At 44.7% G+C, this 23,252-nt stretch overlaps 1 protein-coding gene across 1 annotated transcript in view; it reads right to left on the bottom strand.

Annotated features, from left to right (window-relative positions):
* Window positions 1-13,145: 13,145 nt before the first annotated feature.
* Window positions 13,146-23,252, bottom strand: part of LOC144828795 (E3 ubiquitin-protein ligase TRIM39-like) — a 342,704-nt gene continuing 332,597 nt past the window's right edge. Inside the window, exon 6 of the mRNA XM_078687274.1 lies at window positions 13,146-15,603. Coding sequence (XP_078543400.1) covers window positions 15,080-15,603 — 524 coding nt within the window. The 3' untranslated portion in view covers window positions 13,146-15,079. The remainder of the gene's footprint in view (window positions 15,604-23,252) is intronic.

Below are 23,252 nucleotides of genomic sequence, written 5' to 3' on the forward strand. Positions count from 1 at the left end.
GCTTGACATTGATGCAAAGGAGCAGATGGTCTGATTCTCCTGTATTCTACAAATAAAGGACCTTACTCACCGTAGTGTGGCTGCATCTTGGAGGCCACTTCCTTTTCTTTGTGTAATGCGGCGTGCTCCGCCGAGATGTAGGCCCACTGCTAACTAGGCGGGCCTGCAGCAACAATGATCAAAGACGCTGTGGGGACGGCGTGTCCGCTTTCTGGATGTGGTATGGACAGGGGGACAGCCCGGAGAGCTTTAGCGCAGCCCACTTGGGTAATTACTTTGAACATTTCAGGGCGAGGCACGTAACCCCCTCGGGGTAACATTCTTCATGCACCACAACTACCAGCATTCCTTGTGCAGACGCCCACAGAGGTGGGACATTTAAATTTGTGCAGGTGGTGCGTGTTATGCCTTTCCCTTGTGCCAGTGAACAAGAGCGTTGTTGCGCTCGAAACTCGTTTGGCTTGAAATTCATGCAAAGGAGCGGATGGTCTGATTCTCCTGTATTCCACAAATAAAGGACCTTACTCACCGTAGTGTGGCTGCATCTTGGAGGCAACTTCCTTCTCTTTGTGTTATGCGGCGTGCCCCGCCGCGATGTAGCCCCACTGCTAACTAGGCGGGCCTGCAGCAACAATGATCAAAGACGCTGTGGGGACGGCGAGTCCGCTTTGTGGATGTGGTATGGACACTTTCTCTCTCTCTCTCTCTCTCTCTTCAGGCAATCTCCAGTGTTCTACTCCAAACCCCTTGCCCATGTCTCCCCCATCTTAAAAAATAAAAACAGCTGATGCAGCCATTTTCTCTAGCTTTAGCCCGATCTCGCTGTTTACGTTCCCCAATAAAATGGTCAATAAGCAGTTTTACCAGCACCTAGAGTCCAATCACATATAGGATCCATCTCAGTCTGGGTTCAGGACAGTCTACAGCACTGCAACTACTCTTTTGGCAGTCACTGATACTATCAGGTTTATCCTGTACGAAGAAAACTCTGCCGTACTTATATTGCTTGACCTTTCTGCAGTTTTCGATACAGTTTCCCATGTTGTGCTGAACAACAGTCTGTATGGCATGTGGGGGCAGGTACAGGCTCTGGCCTAGCGGAGGGAATTTTTAGAAGGCAGATCCCAAGTAATTTCTATTCCCCCGTTTAAAAACAGGGTTGTTATTTTCACCTATGAGGTATCTCAGGGATCTTCTTTGAGTCACACACTCTTCAATATCTATGTGGTCCCTTTGGCAAAGGTTGTCAGGTCCTTTGGTCTAGAGATTTTGTCATGTCATTTGGCAGTGACACCCAATTGGTGATAATGAGGGGGCAAAACCTGGATACAACAAAAGTCAGGTTCGGTGACTGCATATGTGCTGTGCATCTTGGATGGAGCAGAATTGTCTTGACCTTGGGGGTGGGGCACGGAGATCCTATTATTTGGAAAAGGCAATCTGACTTGGTCTGATGCCCCCTGAAATTGGCCGATTCCCTTTGCCAAAAAAAAAGGGGTAAAGAATATTGCCATTTTAGTGGACGACTAGCTTACTAGTCAAGTCACTGCAATTTACGGCACCTGCTTTGGTACCTTTTGCCAGCTCAGAAAGTTTCTTCTGGCTTCATCTGAACTGCAGAATGTCCATTACAAAGGCTCATACAACTAGTTGCTTTGACAATGTAAATGCTCTCTGGGTTGCTGCAAATGAGTCTCTTATTGCAGCACCAAAACCAGGTGGTTCAGAACATGGCTGCCTGATTGATTTGTCTTCTACCATCTGGCTCCCTGTCAGGTCCAGTTTTTAAATCTTTACACTGGGTGCCACTCAGGCAGTGCTGCATTTTCAAGCAACTTTGCCGTGCCATAGATGCCTGTAGAGGGAAGGTCAGCCTACCTCCATGCCGGAATTAGGCTCTCCGACCCTGCTAGGAGTCTTAGATCCTCTCCCACTGCACTTGCTACTCCACCTCATATAAGGACAACGCAAATTGAAGCTTGCTCCTTTTCTTACCTCTCACTCCAACATTGGAATGAACTGCCTTATCAAATTTGCTCTTCATATAGTTCACTATTTTCATAAAGTTTTTAAACCCTTGTTATTTAAGGTATTACCTCTTGTAGGTATGTATGCTTGCTATCAATTTTCTGGGCAATAGGCTCTAGCGCTGGGATACTCCTGTTGGAGTGATCTGTTCATGTTTTATCAAATGCCAATAACATTGGTGGGAGAGAATTTTAATGCTATCATGAATATGGCGCTCTATATAGACACCACAGTCCCACACTCAGAGAGCCAGCCCCCTCTTTAAATCTTAAGTCTTGGAGTTAGGTGATGCATGTAAGTGGCACCAAGGGGAGAAAGAGGGCACTTGGGATCTTAATGCATAGTGGCTAAAGGATGAGGTATTTACCAACTTTCCGTGGAACATCACTGCAGACTATTTTCAGCTAAATGCATACTCAGTGTCATCCTTTTACCATGTGGGAGGCATATACAGCAATGATTAGGGGAAGGGCATTCTCATACATATTGGAAAAAGAGACACAGGGATATTGCAGAACTCCAAGAATAAATCTTGACGATCAAACAACATAGGTCAAGGAAACCCATTTGCAGCTTGAGCAGATCCACCTGGTGCTAAAGCACAAACTAAAGAACAAAGACAGGATGGGAATGACAATGTCCCAGTACTAATTTTATGAGCTAGACATTAAAATTTGTAAAATGATCACGCCTCCATTTCCTGAATGTGTTACATCTTATTCTCACTTGCAAAAAAACAGAATTGATAAACAGAATGCTGAACAATGTCAAACATTCTCCCCAGTACAGAGATCTAGGCCTAAATCCATCATTTTGTTTGCTCCCTATGTCATTCCAGTTTAAACCTAGCCATATGCAATTCAATCTTGACCCTGCTCCCCATGGAAACTGCCCAGCACTATGTTCCAGACCAGATCCTTCCTGAACTGGAAACAAGCATCCTGGGACAGGTTTTGGGGTATCACTCTTCATCAGTCAGACTAGCTTGACTCCAGTGGCATGGAGAGCACGGGATCCACGCCTGCCTTAAGAGCTCTACAATGTTCCCAACCGTTTCTACAGTACTGCCTTTAAAATATAATAATAAAGCCTCTTATATTGATCTTATCTCCTCTGTTTTAAACATTGGCTTTATGTATTTTTTCTACACGTCTAGTAGGGCTGAACATAGGCACATTATGTGTTCAACAGACTCTACGGCAGACTTACACATCCTACGTGACTTGTCAATAAAGCCCCTTAGTTTCCACGCGCCTTAAAATCTTAAAAAGAGGGGGGGAACCTGAATGGCATAGACACGATCTTCTCGTGAGTCCGCAGATCAAAATAAGGTTGCCTTAAGCTAAATAAGTTTTCTATTGTGAACCTATTTTGCTTATAACTGGAGGCTGAATCAATGTCCCTACTCGTGGTGAAGGCTTTCACTCTCTTTTTAGGTCTCGGCTAGCGTAGGCTGCGCACATGCGCAGTCTCGCTGGCGAGAATTAATGTCTCTTAGTAGCGAGGTTAACCCCGCCCCTCTTCTCCATTGGCTGGCCTCCTAAACGCTGGCCAGCCATTGGAGAAGAGGTCCCAGTGACGATCTAAGCCCCGTCTTTTTCGGATTGGGGGCGTGTTTTTTCGTTTCTTTCTCTGTGACGTCCTCAGTGAAAAACACGCCCCGCCAGTCTGAAAAGGACGGGGCTTACAGAGTATACTGCCACCGCAACGCACCACGCGTATTTCCGCAGCTGCTGCCACCATTTTGCTTGTTCTAATAAGACCTCAAGATTGCTGTCCAGTTCCAGCACAGAATCCTCCTGGGGCCTTCTCAGCTCCTTTTTCGCGTGACCCAGTGACCTCATTATTCCCAGGTGTCTCCCTAAAGCGCGCCGGCAATCTTCTTTCCCTGCGTCTCCCTGCCATAGCTCGGATGTCTGTTTTGCCTTTCCTCTAGTGGACGGGGCCTCTGCTCGGCTTTCTGCTCTGGCTCCGCTTCAAGGCTTCCTCTCGCTGTGCTGTGTGACTTGCTCTGCTAGACAAAAAAACTCCTGAAGCTCCTCTGCCACATGGTAGAGCTGCTTAGATGGACACTGTTGTATCTTCCTGCCTGAATCCCGTTCAGTAGTCGGCGATCACAACTCCCCACCTTAGCTGGATCCTGCCGGTAGCGCCCTGTTGCTCGCCTTCGTCGAGCGGCCGAGCCAGATGACATCCTTTAGAAGAACCGATGCGGTAAGCCTGGCCACGCTTGTGTTGGGTTTGTGCAAGCCACGACGGGGTCTGATGCACACTGTCCCCAATCACAGTTTACCGACGACGATACTCGAACCTGCGCCCCCAGTTCAAAGGCGGAAGATCTTGCAGGATCGCCATGGCCTCGAGCAGGCCGCTCCGCACTGGTTGCCACAGGAAAACTAGTCACAGCATTGCACGATGTCCAGTCTGTCGGTGACCGCCACCGGCTTCCTCAAGGTCGAGGACAGGTTCCTGCGGGTTCAGAGCAATTTCCTTCACTGTCCACCACTGTGCTGCCTGGGCTGGTTCGCTTCCTCACCGCCCAGAAGTCCTGCTGTTCGCTTTGCGCCGTACTTCCTCCTTCTCGATGCTCCTTCTGGGTTCTCTACGAGCAGGGTACAGCGACTCCAATGCGATTCTGGCAGCAACTAGGTGATTCCAATAAGATGGGGGTTTCTATGTCCCAACAGGAACCTAACGTCCCTTTTTGAACCCCCTGCCACTTGCCTCTCTGCTCCGATTGGGCAGCTAGCTGCTTGTTTGGGGCACCCAATCCGGAGTACCCCCCCTCCACTTTTTGCGGGCTTGTGGGGTTCCCCCCCTTGGGAGGAGTTTGACACAGGACCCTATTGGGTCCGGCTTCACCTCCCCGGCCAGTGTTTCCATGATGCACTTCTAATATGGTGTCCAAAATTAACATGTAAAAAGTCTGAACAAGTCAGCAGACACTGCTGAATGCTATTTAAAGCAGTGCGGACTACAAAAGACGTTTTCTAGGGGTTCTGAGGCAGTCATTGGTTACCATGCGTGCAGTAACTTCAGTCCGTGGTACGGTCTCTCAATGGTGTCCCACAGTACTGGCGCTCTCAGGTGCGTAGCTGAGTGATTCACCTTTAGCATTTAATTTACTCATGCGTTCACAGCAGTAGTAAGAGTGTCATTTATTAGTACCATTAGGCTGGCTCTGTGTGTGTGTGTGTGCAGCTCTGTGTGTGGCTCTGTGTGTGTGTGTGGCTCTGTGTGTGTGTGTGTGTGCGGCTCTGGGTGTGGGGGGGCTCTGTGTGTGTGTGTGGCTCTGTGTGTGTGTGGGGGGCTATGTGTGTGTGTGGAGGGGCTCTGTGTGTGGGGGGCTCTGTGTGTGTGGGGGGGGCTCTGTGTGTGGGGGAGTGGTTCTGTGTGTGTGTGTTTAGGGGGCTCTGTGTGTGGGGGGGCTCTGTGTGTGTGTGTGGGGGGCTCTGTGTGTGGGGGGGGCTCTGTGGGTGTGTGTGTGTGTGGCTCTGTGTGTGTGGCTCTGTGTGTGTGTGGGGCTCTGTGTGTGTGTGTGTTGGTGAAAATGCAATAGGTCTCACATTTGCGAGAGATTAAGCTATTGGCATTGTAGAAGACAATGCCATTTATTTTGTTCTATTCTGGTTTCCCCCTTGCCACTCTTCCTTGGCCCTCTCTTTCATTTTCACCTGCACCTTACTTCACTCTCTGTCTTTCTCTGGCGCACACACTGTTTTTATCTTCCCTTCTCCCTGAAGCAAAGACAAAACAATTGCTCAGTTTAACAAGCATTTGTAATGCAATAGGTCTTGCATTTAGGCAAGTTTAGGCTATTGATTGGCATTTTAAATGACAATGCCTTTTATTTATCTGTTTTCAAAAACAACATATAAATAAAAATGTTGTCATTTACAATGCCAATAGCTCTAACCTTTGCAAAGGCGAGACCGTTGCATTGTACTCTACTACTCCGTTTATAATACCCTACTCACACTATACTAATAACTATATCTACAATATACTACTCACTCGCCACACCTCAAATACTCTATACTACTCACTCAAATACTCTATAATACCCTAATCCTAATACTCTTTACTACTCTACTCACTAATATTAATTCTCTACTACACACTCTCTACTACTCAAAATAATTATACTACTAACTTTCTACAATATTAATACCTATTACTCTATAGTACTCACTACTACTCTACTACACACTATATAAAACTATCTACTACTCACTATTACACTATTCACAATTTTATACTCACTCTCTACTACACTCTAATACTAAAAAGTACTAACTACTGCTCTCTAATATATACTCTATTTTTAAAGTCATTCGCTACTCACTCTACTAAATGGATATACTACTCCATATACTATCTATAACTCACTACACTACATCTATTTCTATCTAGTATTTTTCATTACTCACCACTACTCTGTCTCTACTACTCGCTAACTCCTACACGCTCTCTACACACTATCTACTACTCACTCTATACTACTCTCCACTAATCTACACTACTCGCTAACTACTATTGCCTACAACTCACTCCTACTCTACTCTATACAAGTATACTCTCTATTAATCAACTAGTCACTCTCTACTAACTATTAATCACTGCTAATACTCTCTACTACTCTCTAATGCTTACCTATTGCCATTGTAAATGAAAATACCATATATTTATCGGTTTAAAAAAAAAAACAATAAATGAAAAAAAGACATTTGCAATGTCAATAGCTCTAAGTTTAACAAAGACAAGACATTGCATTGTAAATCTATGTGGTCCCTTTGGCAAAGGTTGTCAGGTCCTTTGGTCTAGAGATTTTGTCATGTCATTTGGCAGTGACACCCAATTGGTGATATTGAGGGGGCAAAACCTGGATACAACAAAAGTCAGGTTCGGTGACTGCATATGTGCTGTGCATCTTGGATGGAGCAGAATTGTCTTGACCTTGGGGGTGGGGCACGGAGATCCTATTATTTGGAAAAGGCAATCTGACTTGGTCTGATGCCCCCTGAAAATGGCCGATTCCCTTTGCCCAAAAAAAGGGGTAAAGAATATTGCCATTTTAGTGGACGACTAGCTTACTAGTCAAGTCACTGCAATTTACGGCACCTGTTTTGGTACCTTTTGCCTGCTCAGAAAGTTTCTTCTGGCTTCATCTGAACTGCAGAATGTCCATTACAAAGGCTCATACAACTAGTTGCTTTGACAATGTAAATGCTCTCTGGGTTGCTGCAAATGAGTCTCTTATTGCAGCACCAAAACCAGGTGGTTCAGAACATGGCTGCCTGATTGATTTGTCTTCTACCATCTGGCTCCCTGTCAGGTCCAGTTTTTAAATCTTTACACTGGGTGCCACTCAGGCAGTGCTGCATTTTCAAGCAACTTTGCCGTGCCATAGATGCCTGTAGAGGGAAGGTCAGCCTACCTCCATGCCGGAATTAGGCTCTCCGACCCTGCTAGGAGTCTTAGATCCTCTCCCACTGCACTTGCTACTCCACCTCATATAAGGACAACGCAAATTGAAGCTTGCTCCTTTTCTTACCTCTCACTCCAACATTGGAATGAACTGCCTTATCAAATTTGCTCTTCATATAGTTCACTATTTTCATAATGTTTTTAAACCCTTGTTATTTAAGGTATTACCTCTTGTAGGTATGTATGCTTGCTATCAATTTTCTGGGCAATAGGCTCTAGCGCTGGGATACTCCTGTTGGAGTGATCTGTTCATGTTTTATCAAATGCCAATAACATTGGTGGGAGAGAATTTTAATGCTATCATGAATATGGCGCTCTATATAGACACCACAGTCCCACACTCAGAGCGTCAGCCCCCTCTTTAAATCTTAAGTCTTGGAGTTAGGTGATGCATGTAAGTGGCACCAAGGGGAGAAACAGGGCACTTGGGATCTTAATGCATAGTGGCTAAAGGATGAGGTATTTACCAACTTTCCGTGGAACATCACTGCAGACTATTTTCAGCTAAATGCATACTCAGTGTCATCCTTTTACCATGTGGGAGGCATATACAGCAATGATTAGGGGAAGGGCATTCTCATACATATTGGAAAAAGAGACACGGGGATATTGCAGAACTCCAAGAATAAATCTTGACGATCAAACAACATAGGTCAAGGAAACCCATGTGCAGCTTGAGCAGATCCACCTGGTGCTAAAGCACAAACTAAAGAACAAAGACAGGATGGGAATGACAATGTCCCAGTACTAATTTTATGAGCTAGACATTAAAATTTGTAAAATGATCACGCCTCCATTTCCTGAATGTGTTACATCTTATTCTCACTTGCAAAAACAGAATTGATAAACAGAATGCTGAAATGTCAAACATTCTCCCCAGTACAGAGATCTAGGCCTAAATCCATCATTTTGTTTGCTCCCTATGTCATTCCAGTTTAAACCTAGCCATATGCAATTCAGTCTTGACCCTGCTCCCCATGGAAACTGCCCAGCACTATGTTCCAGACCAGATCCTTCCTGAACTGGAAACAAGCATCCTGGGACAGGTTTTGGGGTATCACTCTTCATCAGTCAGACTAGCTTGACTCCAGTGGCATGGAGAGCACGGGATCCACGCCTGCCTTAAGAGCTCTACAATGTTCCCAACCGTTTCTACAGTACTGCCTTTAAAATATAATAATAAAGCCTCTTATGTTGATCTTATCTCCTCTGTTTTAAACATTGGCTTTATGTATTTTTTCTACACGTCTAGTAGGGCTGAACATAGGCACATTATGTGTTCAACAGACTCTACGGCAGACTTACACATCCTACGTGACTTGTCAATAAAGCCCCTTAGTTTCCATGCGCCTTAAAATCTTAAAAAGAGGGGGGGAACCTGAATGGCATAGACACGATCTTCTCGTGAGTCCGCAGATCAAAATAAGGTTGCCTTAAGCTAAATAAGTTTTCTATTGTGAACCTATTTTGCTTATAACTGGAGGCTGAATCAATGTCCCTACTCGTGGTGAAGGCTTTCACTCTCTTTTTAGGTCTCGGCTAGCGTAGGCTGCGCACATGCGCAGTCTCGCTGGCGAGATTTAATGTCTCTTAGTAGCGAGGTTAACCCCGCCCCTCTTCTCCATTGGCTGGCCTCCTAAACGCTGGCCAGCCATTGGAGAAGAGGTCCCAGTGACGATCTAAGCCCCGTCTTTTTCGGATTGGGGGCGTGTTTTTTCGTTTCTTTCTCTGTGACGTCCTCAGTGAAAAACACGCCCCCCCAGTCTGAAAAGGACGGGGCTTACAGAGTCTACTGCCACCGCAACGCACCACGCGTATTTCCGCAGCTGCTGCCACCATTTTGCTTGTTCTAATAAGACCTCAAGATTGCTGTCCAGTTCCAGCACAGAATCCTCCTGGGGCCTTCTCAGCTCCTTTTTCGCGTGACCCAGTGACCTCATTATTCCCAGGTGTCTCCCTAAAGCGCGCCGGCAATCTTCTTTCCCTGCGTCTCCCTGCCATAGCTCGGATGTCTGTTTTGCCTTTCCTCTAGTGGACCGGGCCTCTGCTCGGCTTTCTGCTCTGGCTCCGCTTCATGGCTTCCTCTCACTGTGCTGTGTGACTTGCTCTGCTAGACAAAAAAACTCCTGAAGCTCCTCTGCCACATGGTAGAGCTGCTTAGATGGACACTGTTGTATCTTCCTGCCTGAATCCCGTTCAGTAGTCGGCGATCGCAACTCCCCACTTTAGCTGGATCCTGCCGGTAGCGCCCTGTTGCTCGCCTTCGTCGAGCGGCCGAGCCGGATGACATCCTTTAGAAGAACCGATGCGGTAAGCCTGGCCACGCTTGTGTTGGGTTTGTGCAAGCCACGACGGGGTCTGATGCACACTGTCCCCAATCACAGTTTACCGACGACGATACTCGAACCTGCGCCCCCAGTTCAAAGGCGGAAGATCTTGCAGGATCGCCATGGCCTCGAGCAGGCCGCTCCGCACTGGTTGCCACAGGAAAACTAGTCACAGCATTGCACGATGTCCAGTCTGTCGGTGACCGCCACTGGCTTCCTCAAGGTCGAGGACAGGTTCCTGCGGGTTCAGAGCTATTTCCTTCACTGTCCACCACTGTGCTGCCTGGGCTGGTTCGCTTCCTCACCGCCCAGAAGTCCTGCTGTTCGCTTTGCGCCGTACTTCCTCCTTCTCGATGCTCCTTCTGGGTTCTCTACGAGCAGGGTACAGCGACTCCAATGCGATTCTGGCAGCAACTAGGTGATTCCAATAAGATGGGGGTTTCTATGTCCCAACAGGAACCTAACGTCCCTTTTTGAACCCCCTGCCACTTGCCTCTCTGCTCCGATTGGGCAGCTAGCTGCTTGTTTGGGGCACCCAATCCGGAGCACCCCCCTCCACTTTTTGCGGGCTTGTGGGGTTCCCCCCCTTGGGAGGAGTTTGACACAGGACCCTATTGGGTCCGGCTTCACCTCCCCGGCCAGTGTTTCCATGATGCACTTCTAATATGGTGTCCAAAATTAACATGTAAAAAGTCTGAACAAGTCAGCAGACACTGCTGAATGCTATTTAAAGCAGTGCGGACTACAAAAGACGTTTTCTAGGGGTTCTGAGGCAGTCATTGGTTACCATGCGTGCAGTAACTTCAGTCCGTGGTACGGTCTCTCAATGGTGTCCCACAGTACTGGCGCTCTCAGGTGTGTAGCTGAGTGATTCACCTTTAGCATTTAATTTACTCATGCGTTCACAGCAGTAGTAAGAGTGTCATTTATTAGTACCATTAGGCTGGCTCTGTGTGTGTGTGTGTGCGGCTCTGTGTGTGGCTCTGTGTGTGTGTGTGGCTCTGTGTGTGTGTGTGTGTGTGCGGCTCTGGGTGTGGGGGGGCTCTCTGTGTGTGAGGGGCTCTGTGTGTGTGTGTGTGTGTGGGGGGCTATGTGTGTGTGTGGAGGGGCTCTGTGTGTGGGGGGCTCTGTGTGTGTGTGGGGGGCTCTGTGTGTGGGGCTCTGCGTGTGGGGGAGTGGTTCTGTGTGTGTGTGTTTAGGGGGCTCTGTGTGTGGCGGGGCTCTGTGTGTGTGTGGGGGGGCTCTGTGTGTGTGTGTGGGGGGCTCTGTGTGTGGGGGGGGCTCTGTGTGTGTGTGTGTGTGTGGCTCTGTGTGTGTGGCTCTGTGTGTGTGTGGGGCTCTGTGTGTGTGTGTGTGTTGGTGAAAATGCAATAGGTCTCGCATTTGCGAGAGATTAAGCTATTGGCATTGTAGAAGACAATGCCATTTATTTTGTTCTATTCTGGTTTCCCCTTGCCACTCTTCCTTGGCCCTCTCTTTCATTTTCACCTGCACCTTACTTCACTCTCTGTCTTTCTCTGGCGCACACACTGTTTTTATCTTCCCTTCTCCCTGAAGCAAAGACAAAACAATTGCTCAGTTTAACAAGCATTTGTAATGCAATAGGTCTTGCATTTAGGCAAGTTTAGGCTATTGATTGGCATTTTAAATGACAATGCCTTTTATTTATCTGTTTTCAAAAACAACATATAAATAAAAATGTTGTCATTTACAATGCCAATAGCTCTAACTTCTGCAAAGGCGAGACCGTTGCATTGTACTCTACTACTCCGTTTATAATACCCTACTCACACTATACTAATAACTATATCTACAATATACTACTCACTCGCCACACCTCAAATACTCTATACTACTCACTCAAATACTCTTTAATACCCTAATCCTAATACTCTTTACTGCTCTACTCACTAATATTAATTCTCTACTACACACTCTCTACTACTCAAAATAATTATACTACTAACTTTCTACAATATTAATACCTATTACTCGATAGTATTCACTACTACTCTACTACACACTATATAAAACTATCTACTACTCACTATTACACTATTCACAATTTTATACTCACTCTCTACTACACTCTAATACTAAAAAGTACTAACTACTGCTCTCTAATATATACTCTATTTTTAAAGTCATTCGCTACTCACTCTACTAAATGGATATACTACTCCATATACTATCTATAACTCACTACACTACATCTATTTCTATCTAGTATTTTTCATTACTCACCACTACTCTGTCTCTACTACTCGCTAACTCCTACACGCTCTCTACACACTATCTACTACTCACTCTATACTACTCTCCACTAATCTACACTACTCACTAACTACTATTGCCTACAACTCACTCCTACTCTACTCTATACAAGTATACTCTCTATTAATCAACTAGTCACTCTCTACTAACTATTAATCACTGCTAATACTCTCTACTACTCTCTAATGCTTACCTATTGCCATTGTAAATGAAAATACCATATATTTATCGGTTTAAAAAAAAAAACAATAAATGAAAAAAAGACATTTGCAATGCCAATAGCTCTAAGTTTAACAAAGACAAGACATTGCATTGTAAATGCTTGTTTAACACTAGTTTGCACGCTTCTCTACAAACAGATGCCAGTGTCGCCATAGAGGGGACTTGTTTGCACAACCCGTATATACCACATTACCTTTGCATTATTTTTCATGTGTAGACTTGAGCAGTGCACAGACAGAAATAGCCCACCATAACTTTCTCCAACACTCCCAAACTTCTACTGCAGCCCCTCAGCTGTGATCCCCCTTAGGGGTGGATACACCCGCTCATGATTCACTATCCCCCCAAATACTGCAAACAGGTAAAACCATTGTAAGATGTTTTCCTGACCCACCACCCAACTCCCTTTAGCACAAAAGCACACAGACATTAAGCTTGTTCCTTTAATGCTCAACACCATTCCCTATCACTCAACAGATTAGCAACCAACACCTCCAAATCAAAAAAATAATATTAATATCCCATAATGAACACATGCACTCCATCTGAGCAATATAACATGGCATCTTCTGCTTTCATATTCCCATGTGATAAATCTTGTATCCCCATGTTTGCACAAAAAAGCTTTAATTGCTCTGCTCACTTAGCATCTTGTTTTGTCCATGGCGCTGTGGTTCATGCCATCCCACCACACCCTTTTCAGAACAAATTAAGTTCATGCCATGCATGTGCAGCCCCAAAGCTCTTCAGCCTAACCAAGTCCTCTTTTATGTTCTTCAGCAAAGAGAGGCTCAATAGCTGCACAGATCGTTTTCTCCCACATTTATTATTAGTACATCAGGATATCGTCTGCCCATAAATAGTTCAGCCAATAACAGCAACAGGTGCCCCAAGCTCATCCCACTCTTATGCCCTATGTTACGATTCATGCCTATGTGCCTTCTATACAAACTAGACTAAAACAAACATAATAAAAACCCACCATGCCTTAAAAATCAGATCGCCCTCCTCCCTCGTACGTATCGCTCACACCTCATCTTTGAATCATCTTTATGTCCTCAGTCTGTAGTCCTAACGGTGCTGCCACAGTTGCAGCATCAGACTGAAAACAACACATGTGAAAGCCCTTCGCATTCAATCCCAAGTAAAACAATGTTTTTCTCAATATTCCCATAAGATTGGCCACAGTCAACCTCAGTAGGGTAAATAACCTCATTTTCCAAACACATCTGGAAATTGTGCAAATTGTCAAAAGTCTACCTGCCTCTGTCACAAGTCCAGACTGCAACACAAGCCATCTCCTTAGCCCACTCTGATCTGTTTTGAAACACATAATTTGTTCCTTGAGCCCAACTATTCAGACACCATAAAACCATCCATAACAGATAAAGACTAAAAGATTTCAACTTCAAAACTGTCATAACAGTAAAACTCCAACACCCAGAGTAGCCTTGTCAACAAGTGAAATTAAATTAGTTCCAATAGCTTAGACTTCCTTCCACTCACTTTTGAGCAACCTGCTAGTACTCATCTCACCAGTTCCCCAGTAGCTGGGTCATATCCCTACAATAACTTTGCGTAGAATGATAATCCTCCCTGGTTCCCAGCTGATAAGTCACTGTCATTCAAAAAATAACGAAAATGCATAAAGTCCTCATTACTCAGTTCCAAACCATCTTTATCATCCCCTTTCTTCCTACCCTGACCATTGTTAAACTCCCACCAATTTAGTCAGTAGGATCATCTAAGAAGTTACTGATACAGGTTGTTAAACAAGTTCCAGCATCCTCATTGCCCCAGTGAGCAAATGTCATGTGGCAACTTGGTCTTCATGTCTTCCAATTCTAGGGCCAAACTTCGAAACCTTTTTTCAGACAGAAACTGAATGGAGCCTGTTCCATTAGTAGGACATTCTCCGAAGAACGTTAGAAGTGGAGAAATGTAGGCCATGCCGGGCGCGGCCCGTGGGCCGAGGAAGCGAGGCAAAGACCCGCTACGCAGAGGGTTATCGCTCAAATGCAATCTACGCGATTGAGACAATAACATTGAGTGGATTTACTAGAGAACCAAAGGGAGCCCGAAGGAGTCTCAAAGCGTAGCACTGGAGATTAAATCCGCACCTGTCGGTGGAAAAAAATGATCAGAAGATGGCGTTAATGATCATGCGCAATATTACTAAGAGGAGGAGTCACACAGCCTCGTGCCACATAGAAAACGTCTTGGAACAAAAACAACTAGTAATCATCTGAGTCCAACACTAGATGACGGACTTATGCAAAGCATGTGTATCTACAGCACCCATGCTTGAACTCACATTTTTTTATTATGCAGAGACTTTACCATATCTTACATGAGGTTTGATGTATGATTCAGATGACAAACATTTTCTGGGCTGGTTTAACAATTGTAAAGGGAAAGAGATATGTAGTTGTCAGTTTCACGTGAGACTTCTGCTTGTTATGGTGACATGTTGGAGGGTCACTGTGAAAAAGATTCTTTGGGATGTTGGTGTTGACTCTTCGGATTGACAGGTGAGGGGTGGGCTCAGCATACCAGGGCTGACTGACATCTATACCTTAATAAATCTACACAAAGGAAATCTTTTCCAGTCACTGGAATTGTTACAACCTCCCAAGAGTCTTCTCTTCAAAGGGAGTTTAAAACAGTCTCTGCTTGTGCTCTTTGCCACATTGTTACCACTGGAGAGGTGGGTGGGGGGAGGGGCTGAAGCTCTGCAGCTCTCACACCAGCCTCAGCACCGCTCCTTTATAAAGAGAGAAGTACGGGAAGAGCCTCTCTGTAAAGCGGGCCTGCGGGTAAGTGTAGAGATGCTCAATGGAGTCAACACTGTACAGGGACAGCCGCCCGCCCTCATAGTCTAGATACACCCCCAGCTTCAGGGGCTTCTCAAGAGGGGACAGTGGAGTCTGAGGGGAGGTGAGAGCCATGTACTGACCATTCCTCCCCTCCACAGCCCAGACTGTCTGCTCAGGGTAATACGTGTAATATCTGATGACTGGCTTCCTGTTCACAGACTCTGCTGCCACCCCCACAGCCCACTGCTCCCCCTCCTGCAACAGCTGCACCTCCCAGTAATGTCTGCCAGAGGTGAACCCCTCGCTCCCCAGCACACAGTAGTTGTAGTTAGTGAATCTCTTGGGGGTGTCCTGCAGGTGCTGCGCTGAATCCATCCGTGTCACACATCTTAGCCCCTCAGACAGGAGGAGCTGTGGATTAGCTGTGTCAGGATCCAGAGTCACCAGAACTGCAGAGTAGAAATTAATATTTAGAGATTTAATGACACAAATAAAGGCTGTAATGCCTGCTTTCTATTTACATATGATTCATTTAAACTATACATGAAAGCTCACTACACTAAAGCGTGCATTCATCTAGAGCAACTACTACCCCAAACAGCACACTGCACTACACCGGCACTACACTGCATCACACAGAAAATTACACACACACACTGTGCACACTGCACAACACCGCACACTGCCGAAGATATGAACGACACTGTGCTACATAGACAGCACATTCTACTACACACTGCAGCATATTACATTACACCACACTACCACTCATGAAGCATACTACAATACACCCGACTCTCACACATGAAGCATGCTACACAACACTAACAAACAAGGCATACTACACAACACCACACAGTGCTAGACCGTGCACTGTACTACACCGAACACTGCAGCCGATAGGGCACTGTACAACATTCTACTACACACTACACTGCACCACACACAATACTACACTGCATATGATGGTACAGAGTAAGATTGCTACTAGAAGGTATACTGTACTACTCAATACACTGCATTAGATAGTACACAGTGACAGGGGTACTAGATGAAATATTGTACTAGTCAGTATGCTCTATTAGATGGTACAGAGTAACAGAGCTACTCCAAGGTATATTGTACTAGTCATTACACTGTATTAGATGACACAGTGTAACAGAGCTACTAGAATGTATACTGTACTAGCCTGTACACTGTATTAGATGGTACAGAGTAACAACGCTACTAAAAGGTATACATCAGTAGTCAGGACAATGCATTAGATGGTACAGAACAACAGAGCTACTAGAAGGTATACAGTTCTAGTCAGCACACTGCATTAGATGTCACAGAGGGGCAGAGGTACTAGAAGTGAACTGTAATAGTCAGTACACTCAATGAGATGGTACAGAGTTACATAGCTACTCCAAGGTATACTGTACACTGCATTGGATGATACCGGGTAACAAAGCTATTTCAAGGTATTCTGTACTAGTCAGCACACTGTATTAGATAGTAAAGAGGTGCAGGGCTGCTCTCCTCATCTTTCTAGCGTTTTGCCGTGGTTGGCATTGCTCCCTCCAGCTGGTGTGGGACTCGGTTCTCCAGCATCCTACTGGGTTGAAGGTGGACCCAGGAGCTGTTTTGCTGTGTGAGGGTGTTTTGTCCCGTTCTACCAAGCGGAAATAAAGGCAGGAGAACCCTATTTAACCAGAGACAAATGCCAAGAAACCCCGGAAGCCAGCAAAGAAAAACTCTGAGGTTCCCTCTAGCTCTAACACTAAAAAGGCTGGCAGACATTAACTCATTTTAATTGAAGAGGTGGAGTCCCTCGTTAACCCTAGTTCCATAAAAGGGAAGGGTAATTCTTCCAGGGTTCCTGATATGTTTTAAAAAAAACAATCACCTGCCTCGGTCACGGATGTGGGCGTCAATACCCCCGCCACATATCTTTCTGCATCAGATTGTTATCATCATGAGATCATAGAGTCTATAGAGCATGCTTTATCTAAATCGAAGAGAGCTGTATCCAATGAGCCACTTACTCCAGTTACATGTCCGCTATTTCCTGAAATCAACATTGTTCCTAATGTTCCCGGCCATAACCGATTTGCTCCTTTATCAACTATTGACGATATAAGCGGGCCTTATACAAAAAATAGCATTGACCAAATTGACAAAGGGATACATCAAGACACAAGGTAACCAGGAGATGAAGTCACTTTGCAAATAATAAATTCTAAGTTCAATCATCTTAGTAGCTTAATATCTTCCTTAGTTAGACAGGTCACTACTTTACAGTCAAAAACTGCTCAGCCCTCTACCTGAGGGATCAAGAAGCCTGGAGACTTATCCCTCTTACAGTAGATGCTAACAAAATAGACTACACACTGGTTTCTGCTACAAACTTATGTCCTGTTCGATCGGCTAAACCAGAGGTGGCAAGGGGACTATCCAAAGGGTCTCTTGTCTAATTTCTCCTACAAGACCCGCTAGGCCCCTTACACAACATACATTCAACAGCAAGACCACAAGACCACTATATGCTGAGCACAATACAGGCTTAAGGGACCATGTCAATAGAAGAACTCACTTCACACCAGCTACCCCTATTGAACTTATTCCCCATTCTTCCCCGTTATATCTCTCGGAAGATCCACCCCCTCATGCACAAGGGAGACTACAACGTAACTCTGGCAACATGATCTATATGACATTGGTGCCCAAACTAAAGCCTGGTGTTTTTGAGGACACTGACGGTTTAATCAATAAAGTAATTTACTGGCTTAGGGTTAAGCAGAATTGTCTATCTGTGATCAGATCTGACATTTTGTATGCTAGACTATGCTCACTTGATATATCACCCTATGATTACATTCAGGTCACATTGTGTGCTAATCAGTTGGTTAAGAATCTTATACATTTTGAACTTCATACCTGCCATCTTTTGGGGGGTAAATCACAGGTAATTAGACATGAAGCATTTCCCCCCTCTGTTGGAATTCCTGAAGGCTTTATCGCCCATCCTCCTATTTTAACTTAGCAGGGTAATGCCACTTCACTGCTTACCGATGTGTCAAATCTGAATGCAAATGATTGACTGAGTACTCAGGCTACACTGCTTTCTCGCTTACCCCCAAGAATGTAGTACCCGAGAGTGTATTACTTGATCAAACTGGTGCTACTGCCATCTCGCTCAGTATTGGCAATAGAATACCTATATTGTTTTGTGAAGTATAGAAAAAGGAGCACCAGATAAGTCAACTAGTATCAAAGAACGAAAATATAACTAACATTAAAAAACCAGAGCTTCAAACAATTTAGCAATAGAGAAAAATCCCAGAAATGAGCATCCAATTATAATATAAAGTTCTTTGTATTCTTTCTTTTATTGCTTCTTCTAATCTTTTCAAAACATCAAGATACAGCCTGCGCGTTTCATACTAATCACAGGGACTTCTCCAGGACTAGTAAAAGATATATAAAACACAAACTTACAAGACAAATAAACAGTATATATATGTCATTATTCATTTGTGACTTTAAGATGACAGAACATTATATATGTATATTGTCTATTCGTCTTGTAGAAATGTTTACTGTTGATTTGTCTTGTAAGTTATATATGTATACTGTTTACTTGTCTTGAAAGTGATATATGTATACTGTTATTTGTCTTGTAAGTTATATATGTATACTGTTTATTTGTCTTGTAAGTTGGTGTTTTATATGTCTTTTACCGGCCCTAAAGAAGTCCCTATGATTGGGATGAAATGCGTTGGCTGAGTCTTGATGTTTTTAAAAGATAAAAAGATGCAAAAAAAAGAAAGAATACAAAGAAATTTATATGATCATTGGATGCTCATTTCTGGGATGTTTCTCTATTGCTAAAATGTTTGAAGCTCTGGTTATTTCATGTTGGTTATATTTTCATGATTAGATACTAGTTGACTTATCTGGTACTCCTGCTCCTATAATTCACAAATCATATGCTTGTGGGGTATTTTAAATGGTTAACCCTTGAGGTGAGCACAGTACAAAAGGAAGTACACAGAGTGCGGCGATAGGTTACCACAACCGTTTTTTGGTCTATAAACCAAAGTCCTATATTGGATGCCCCTGATTGCATTGAGATCTTGGAGGGAAGTGGGGCTAAGAGCTGGGTAAAAGGAATTATAGCCACCCGGCGATGTATGAGTAGTCTTGATAAAACCTCTGCTAGAACGTGACATAAATCTCATGGGGTGGATCGCATATCTACCATGCACCCAGAGGAAACCTTATGTCGACTTAGCAATGCAGACTCTGAGGTAGCTAGGGTCAACCACTCACAATCGCGCATTAGCCTACTATCTTGGAATTTGGCTGGAATCTCATCAAAATTGATAGAGCCTGACTGGTTGTTGTATATTGGAGAACATGATGTCTGCATGTTCCAAGAGATCTGGGCTATTGAAAATCTGTATGTAGATAGGTTTATCACGTTTAGTGTGGGAGCAATACCCCACGAGCACTAAGGGAGGGCAACTGGGGGTCTTTTGATTTTAATCAAAATAATCTATTTAGTTCAGGCACCTTATTGCAGCCAAAATGTCCAGACTTGGTAGGGATTAGTGTTACTCTCCCCACAGGGCTACGCCTGGTATTCATAAACATTTACGTAAGAACGACTTCGGCTAGTAATGATTCAACCAACTTATTCAGTTTGGAAGAACTTTTAGACTCTTTACATACAAACACGAAAATAATATTGACTAGTGATTTTATTACATCTTATGAACCTTCCACATATATTAATGAGATCATAGAAGAGAAAGATGAAATGTAGGGCATTCCGCCGCTAACAGGGGCACCCGGGGCTAACTTTACGGCCACTGAACTCAAACTAGCCTCTTTAACGGTTGGCAGAGGGCTGTGTGTATGCAAAGGACACACTATTTCTAATCCAAGGTGAGACCCTACTTTCAGGAGAGGTTCCCAAACAAGTGTTATTGATTTTGCTAGCTAAAATGTGAGATTGTGGCCACTTATGGTCAATATGAAAGTGGATCAGCGATCAAAATGTGACCATGTCTCGCTGATTCAAACACTAACTGGGGCATCTCTGGAAATGAAATCAAATATATGTTATACAACAGTACCAGAACCCATATCAGCTAGTAGTTGGTGCTACGTTTCATGGCCTAGTGGTATGTCCAATAAAAAACTGTTGACCCCGATATACGGATCGTTTGTTACGTTTTTGCCAAATTATGTAGGCATTAACTGAAGGAGAAATTCCTATTCTTAACATACATAGCTTATTATTTAAGGAGCTACAAAAACTATTCTATAAAGATGTGGTTCTCAAGAAACCAGCCTTGGGCAAAGAAGTAAAATGGTATGATCCCACCTTTAGACAGGCTAAGTGCTTCTTGAGATCAGCTGTTTTAGGTGGTGACAGGTCTGTAATAGCTGAAGTTTGATGTACCTAAAAAGCTTATTTAAGCTCTGCAAAAAAGAATTGGGATGATAATACCTGGAACGATATGTTATCTGCTGTCAAAACAAATGACAATCACTCCTTTTGGCGCACAGTGGCCCAATCTAGAACAGAAAAGGTGAAAAGCTACCATCATCATATTTCAATTCTCTGATCTTTATGAGGTAAAAGTTCATAACAACACGTGGCCGTGCAGCAATCAGGCAACTATCCTAGACACATTTTGTCCTGAAGCCACAGAAGCAGCTGATCCAGTTGTTGTTTTTAGCTTAGATGACACAGTTGGAGCCATTGTATTGCTAAAATCTGCCAAGGCGCCCAGCACGGATAAAATCCCTGGTGATTTATATAAATCAGAGCCCTGGATCTGGGCAGTCTACCTAAACTCTCAAATGCCGTAGAAAAAGGGGGCGACATACCGGACTCTTGGAGAGGAGCTGAGATTATCACAATATACAAAAAAAGTGATGCATGTGCCCCCTCACATTATAGACCAATTAGTCTAATTAATAATGCACCAAAGATCTCATCTAAACAAGTTCTAGAGAGACTGTTAAACTTGGTGGATTCCAATAATATCTTGTCCGCCCTTCAAGCTCGAATCCAACAAATCCCTCGACCCTTCACAGTCTGGCTTCCGAGCCAAACATAGCACCGAGACCACCCTCATCGCAGCAACAGATGACATTCGAACTCTACTGGACAACGGAGAAACAGCTGCCCTCATCCTACTTGACCTCTCCGCAGCCTTTGACACAGTCTGTCATAGCACCCTTATACAACGCCTCAACAACGTCGGAATACAAGGAAAAGCATTGGACTGGATCATCTCGTTCCTCACCGGAAGAACCCAGAGAGTCCGCCTCAACCCTTTTAGATCAGAGGCCACCGAAGTCATCTGCGGCGTTCCACAAGGATCATCACTCAGTCCCACCCTCTTCAACGTATAAATGAGTCCCCTCGCATCCATCGCGCGCCAACACAACCTCAACATCATCTCCTACGCAGACGACATCCAGCTGATCCTCTCCCTCACCAAAGACCCAAACACCGCCAAAACCAACCTACACGAAGGGATGAAAGAAGTAGCCGAGTGGATGAAGAACAGCCGTTTAAAACTGAACTTGGACAAAACGGAAGTCCTCATCTTAGGATCATCCCCCTCCGCCTGGGACGACTCATTGTGGCCACCGGCCCTGGGAAATGCACCCATACCAACGGACCACGCACGTAACCTGGGCTTCATCCTGGACTCCTCCCTCTCGATGACCAGACAAGTCAACGCCGTCTCATCATCATGCTTCAACATTCTACGTATGCTCAAAAAAATCTTCCGTTGCATCCCCACCGAAACAAGAAAGACGATCACCCATGCACTGGTCACAAGTCGACTGGACTACGGAAACACCCTTTACGCCGGAACGACAGCCAAACTGCAGAATAAACTCCAACACATCCAGAACGCCTCAGCCAGACTCATCCTAGACATCCCCCGCCATGCTCACATTTCCGGTCACCTAAAAGACCTCCACTGGCTCCCCGTCAACAAAAGAATAACATTCCGTCTCCTCACCCACGCACACAAAGCCCTCTACAACCTAGGACCAGAATGCCTCAACACGCGCCTGTCCTTTTACACCCCCACCCGGCAACTACGATCGTCCAATCAAGCCCTCGCCGCTCTTCCACGCATCCAAAGATCCACCATGGGGGGAAGATCCTTCTCCTACTTAGCGGCCAAGACCTGGAATTCTCTCCCCACCGATCTCCGCCTTACACAGAACCACCTCTCCTTCAGAAAACAACTAAAAACTTGGATATTTCATAAGTAAAGTACCCCCCCCTCCCTCAAGCGCCTTGAGACCCTCTGGGTGAGTAGTGCGCTATACAAATTTCTGAACTTGAACTTGAAGTTTCAAGCTGGGTTTCGATCAAAGACAAGCACCCCTGACCATATTTGTAGATTCGCCACATTATATTAGAAATATGTTTTACTATGTCATCATAAGCTTTACATGGTGTTCATAGTTCTGAGAGCTGTTTTTGATCTTATTCCATGTGCCAATCTGTGGCAAGTTTTATCAACCATGGGGGTCCCTGGGAATCGGATTCATCTCATGTCTCAACTCCACAATAACAACTTTGCCCAAGTTCGCTGCGAGCATTTCAGAGAATTAACCAAACTCATTCCTATCCAGCGTGGTGGGCGCCACCCACACTTTTTACCCTTTATATGAATGACGTAGTAGACACCTTGATGAACTGCAGAAATGATTCTCCTGCCCAGAACAACTAAAAGGTACCTATTCTTTTCTTCGCAGATGACTCCCTCCTTATTTCTAAGACACCCATGGTCGCTCCAGGTCCTGGTTGATACATTTCTAGCCTTTTGTATGTCCAGGCGTCTAGAGCTCAACGTTAAGACCAAATATATGGTGCTTGGGAAGGGAGTGGCCAAAAACTCGATTATTCAAGTAGGTGACGAAGCCTTAGAGAGAGCGCAGAGCTACGATTACCTGGGGGTAAAAGTAATGGAGAATTTCATGTGGATGGGACAACTTAGTAAAAGCTCTCTATTAATCGAGCACAGATCGAATGCCATTATCATATTGCATAGGCAAACGAGCTCGGTCT

Source organism: Lissotriton helveticus, chromosome 4_1, assembly GCF_964261635.1.
Source record: "Lissotriton helveticus chromosome 4_1, aLisHel1.1, whole genome shotgun sequence".
NCBI lineage: Eukaryota > Metazoa > Chordata > Amphibia > Caudata > Salamandridae > Lissotriton > Lissotriton helveticus.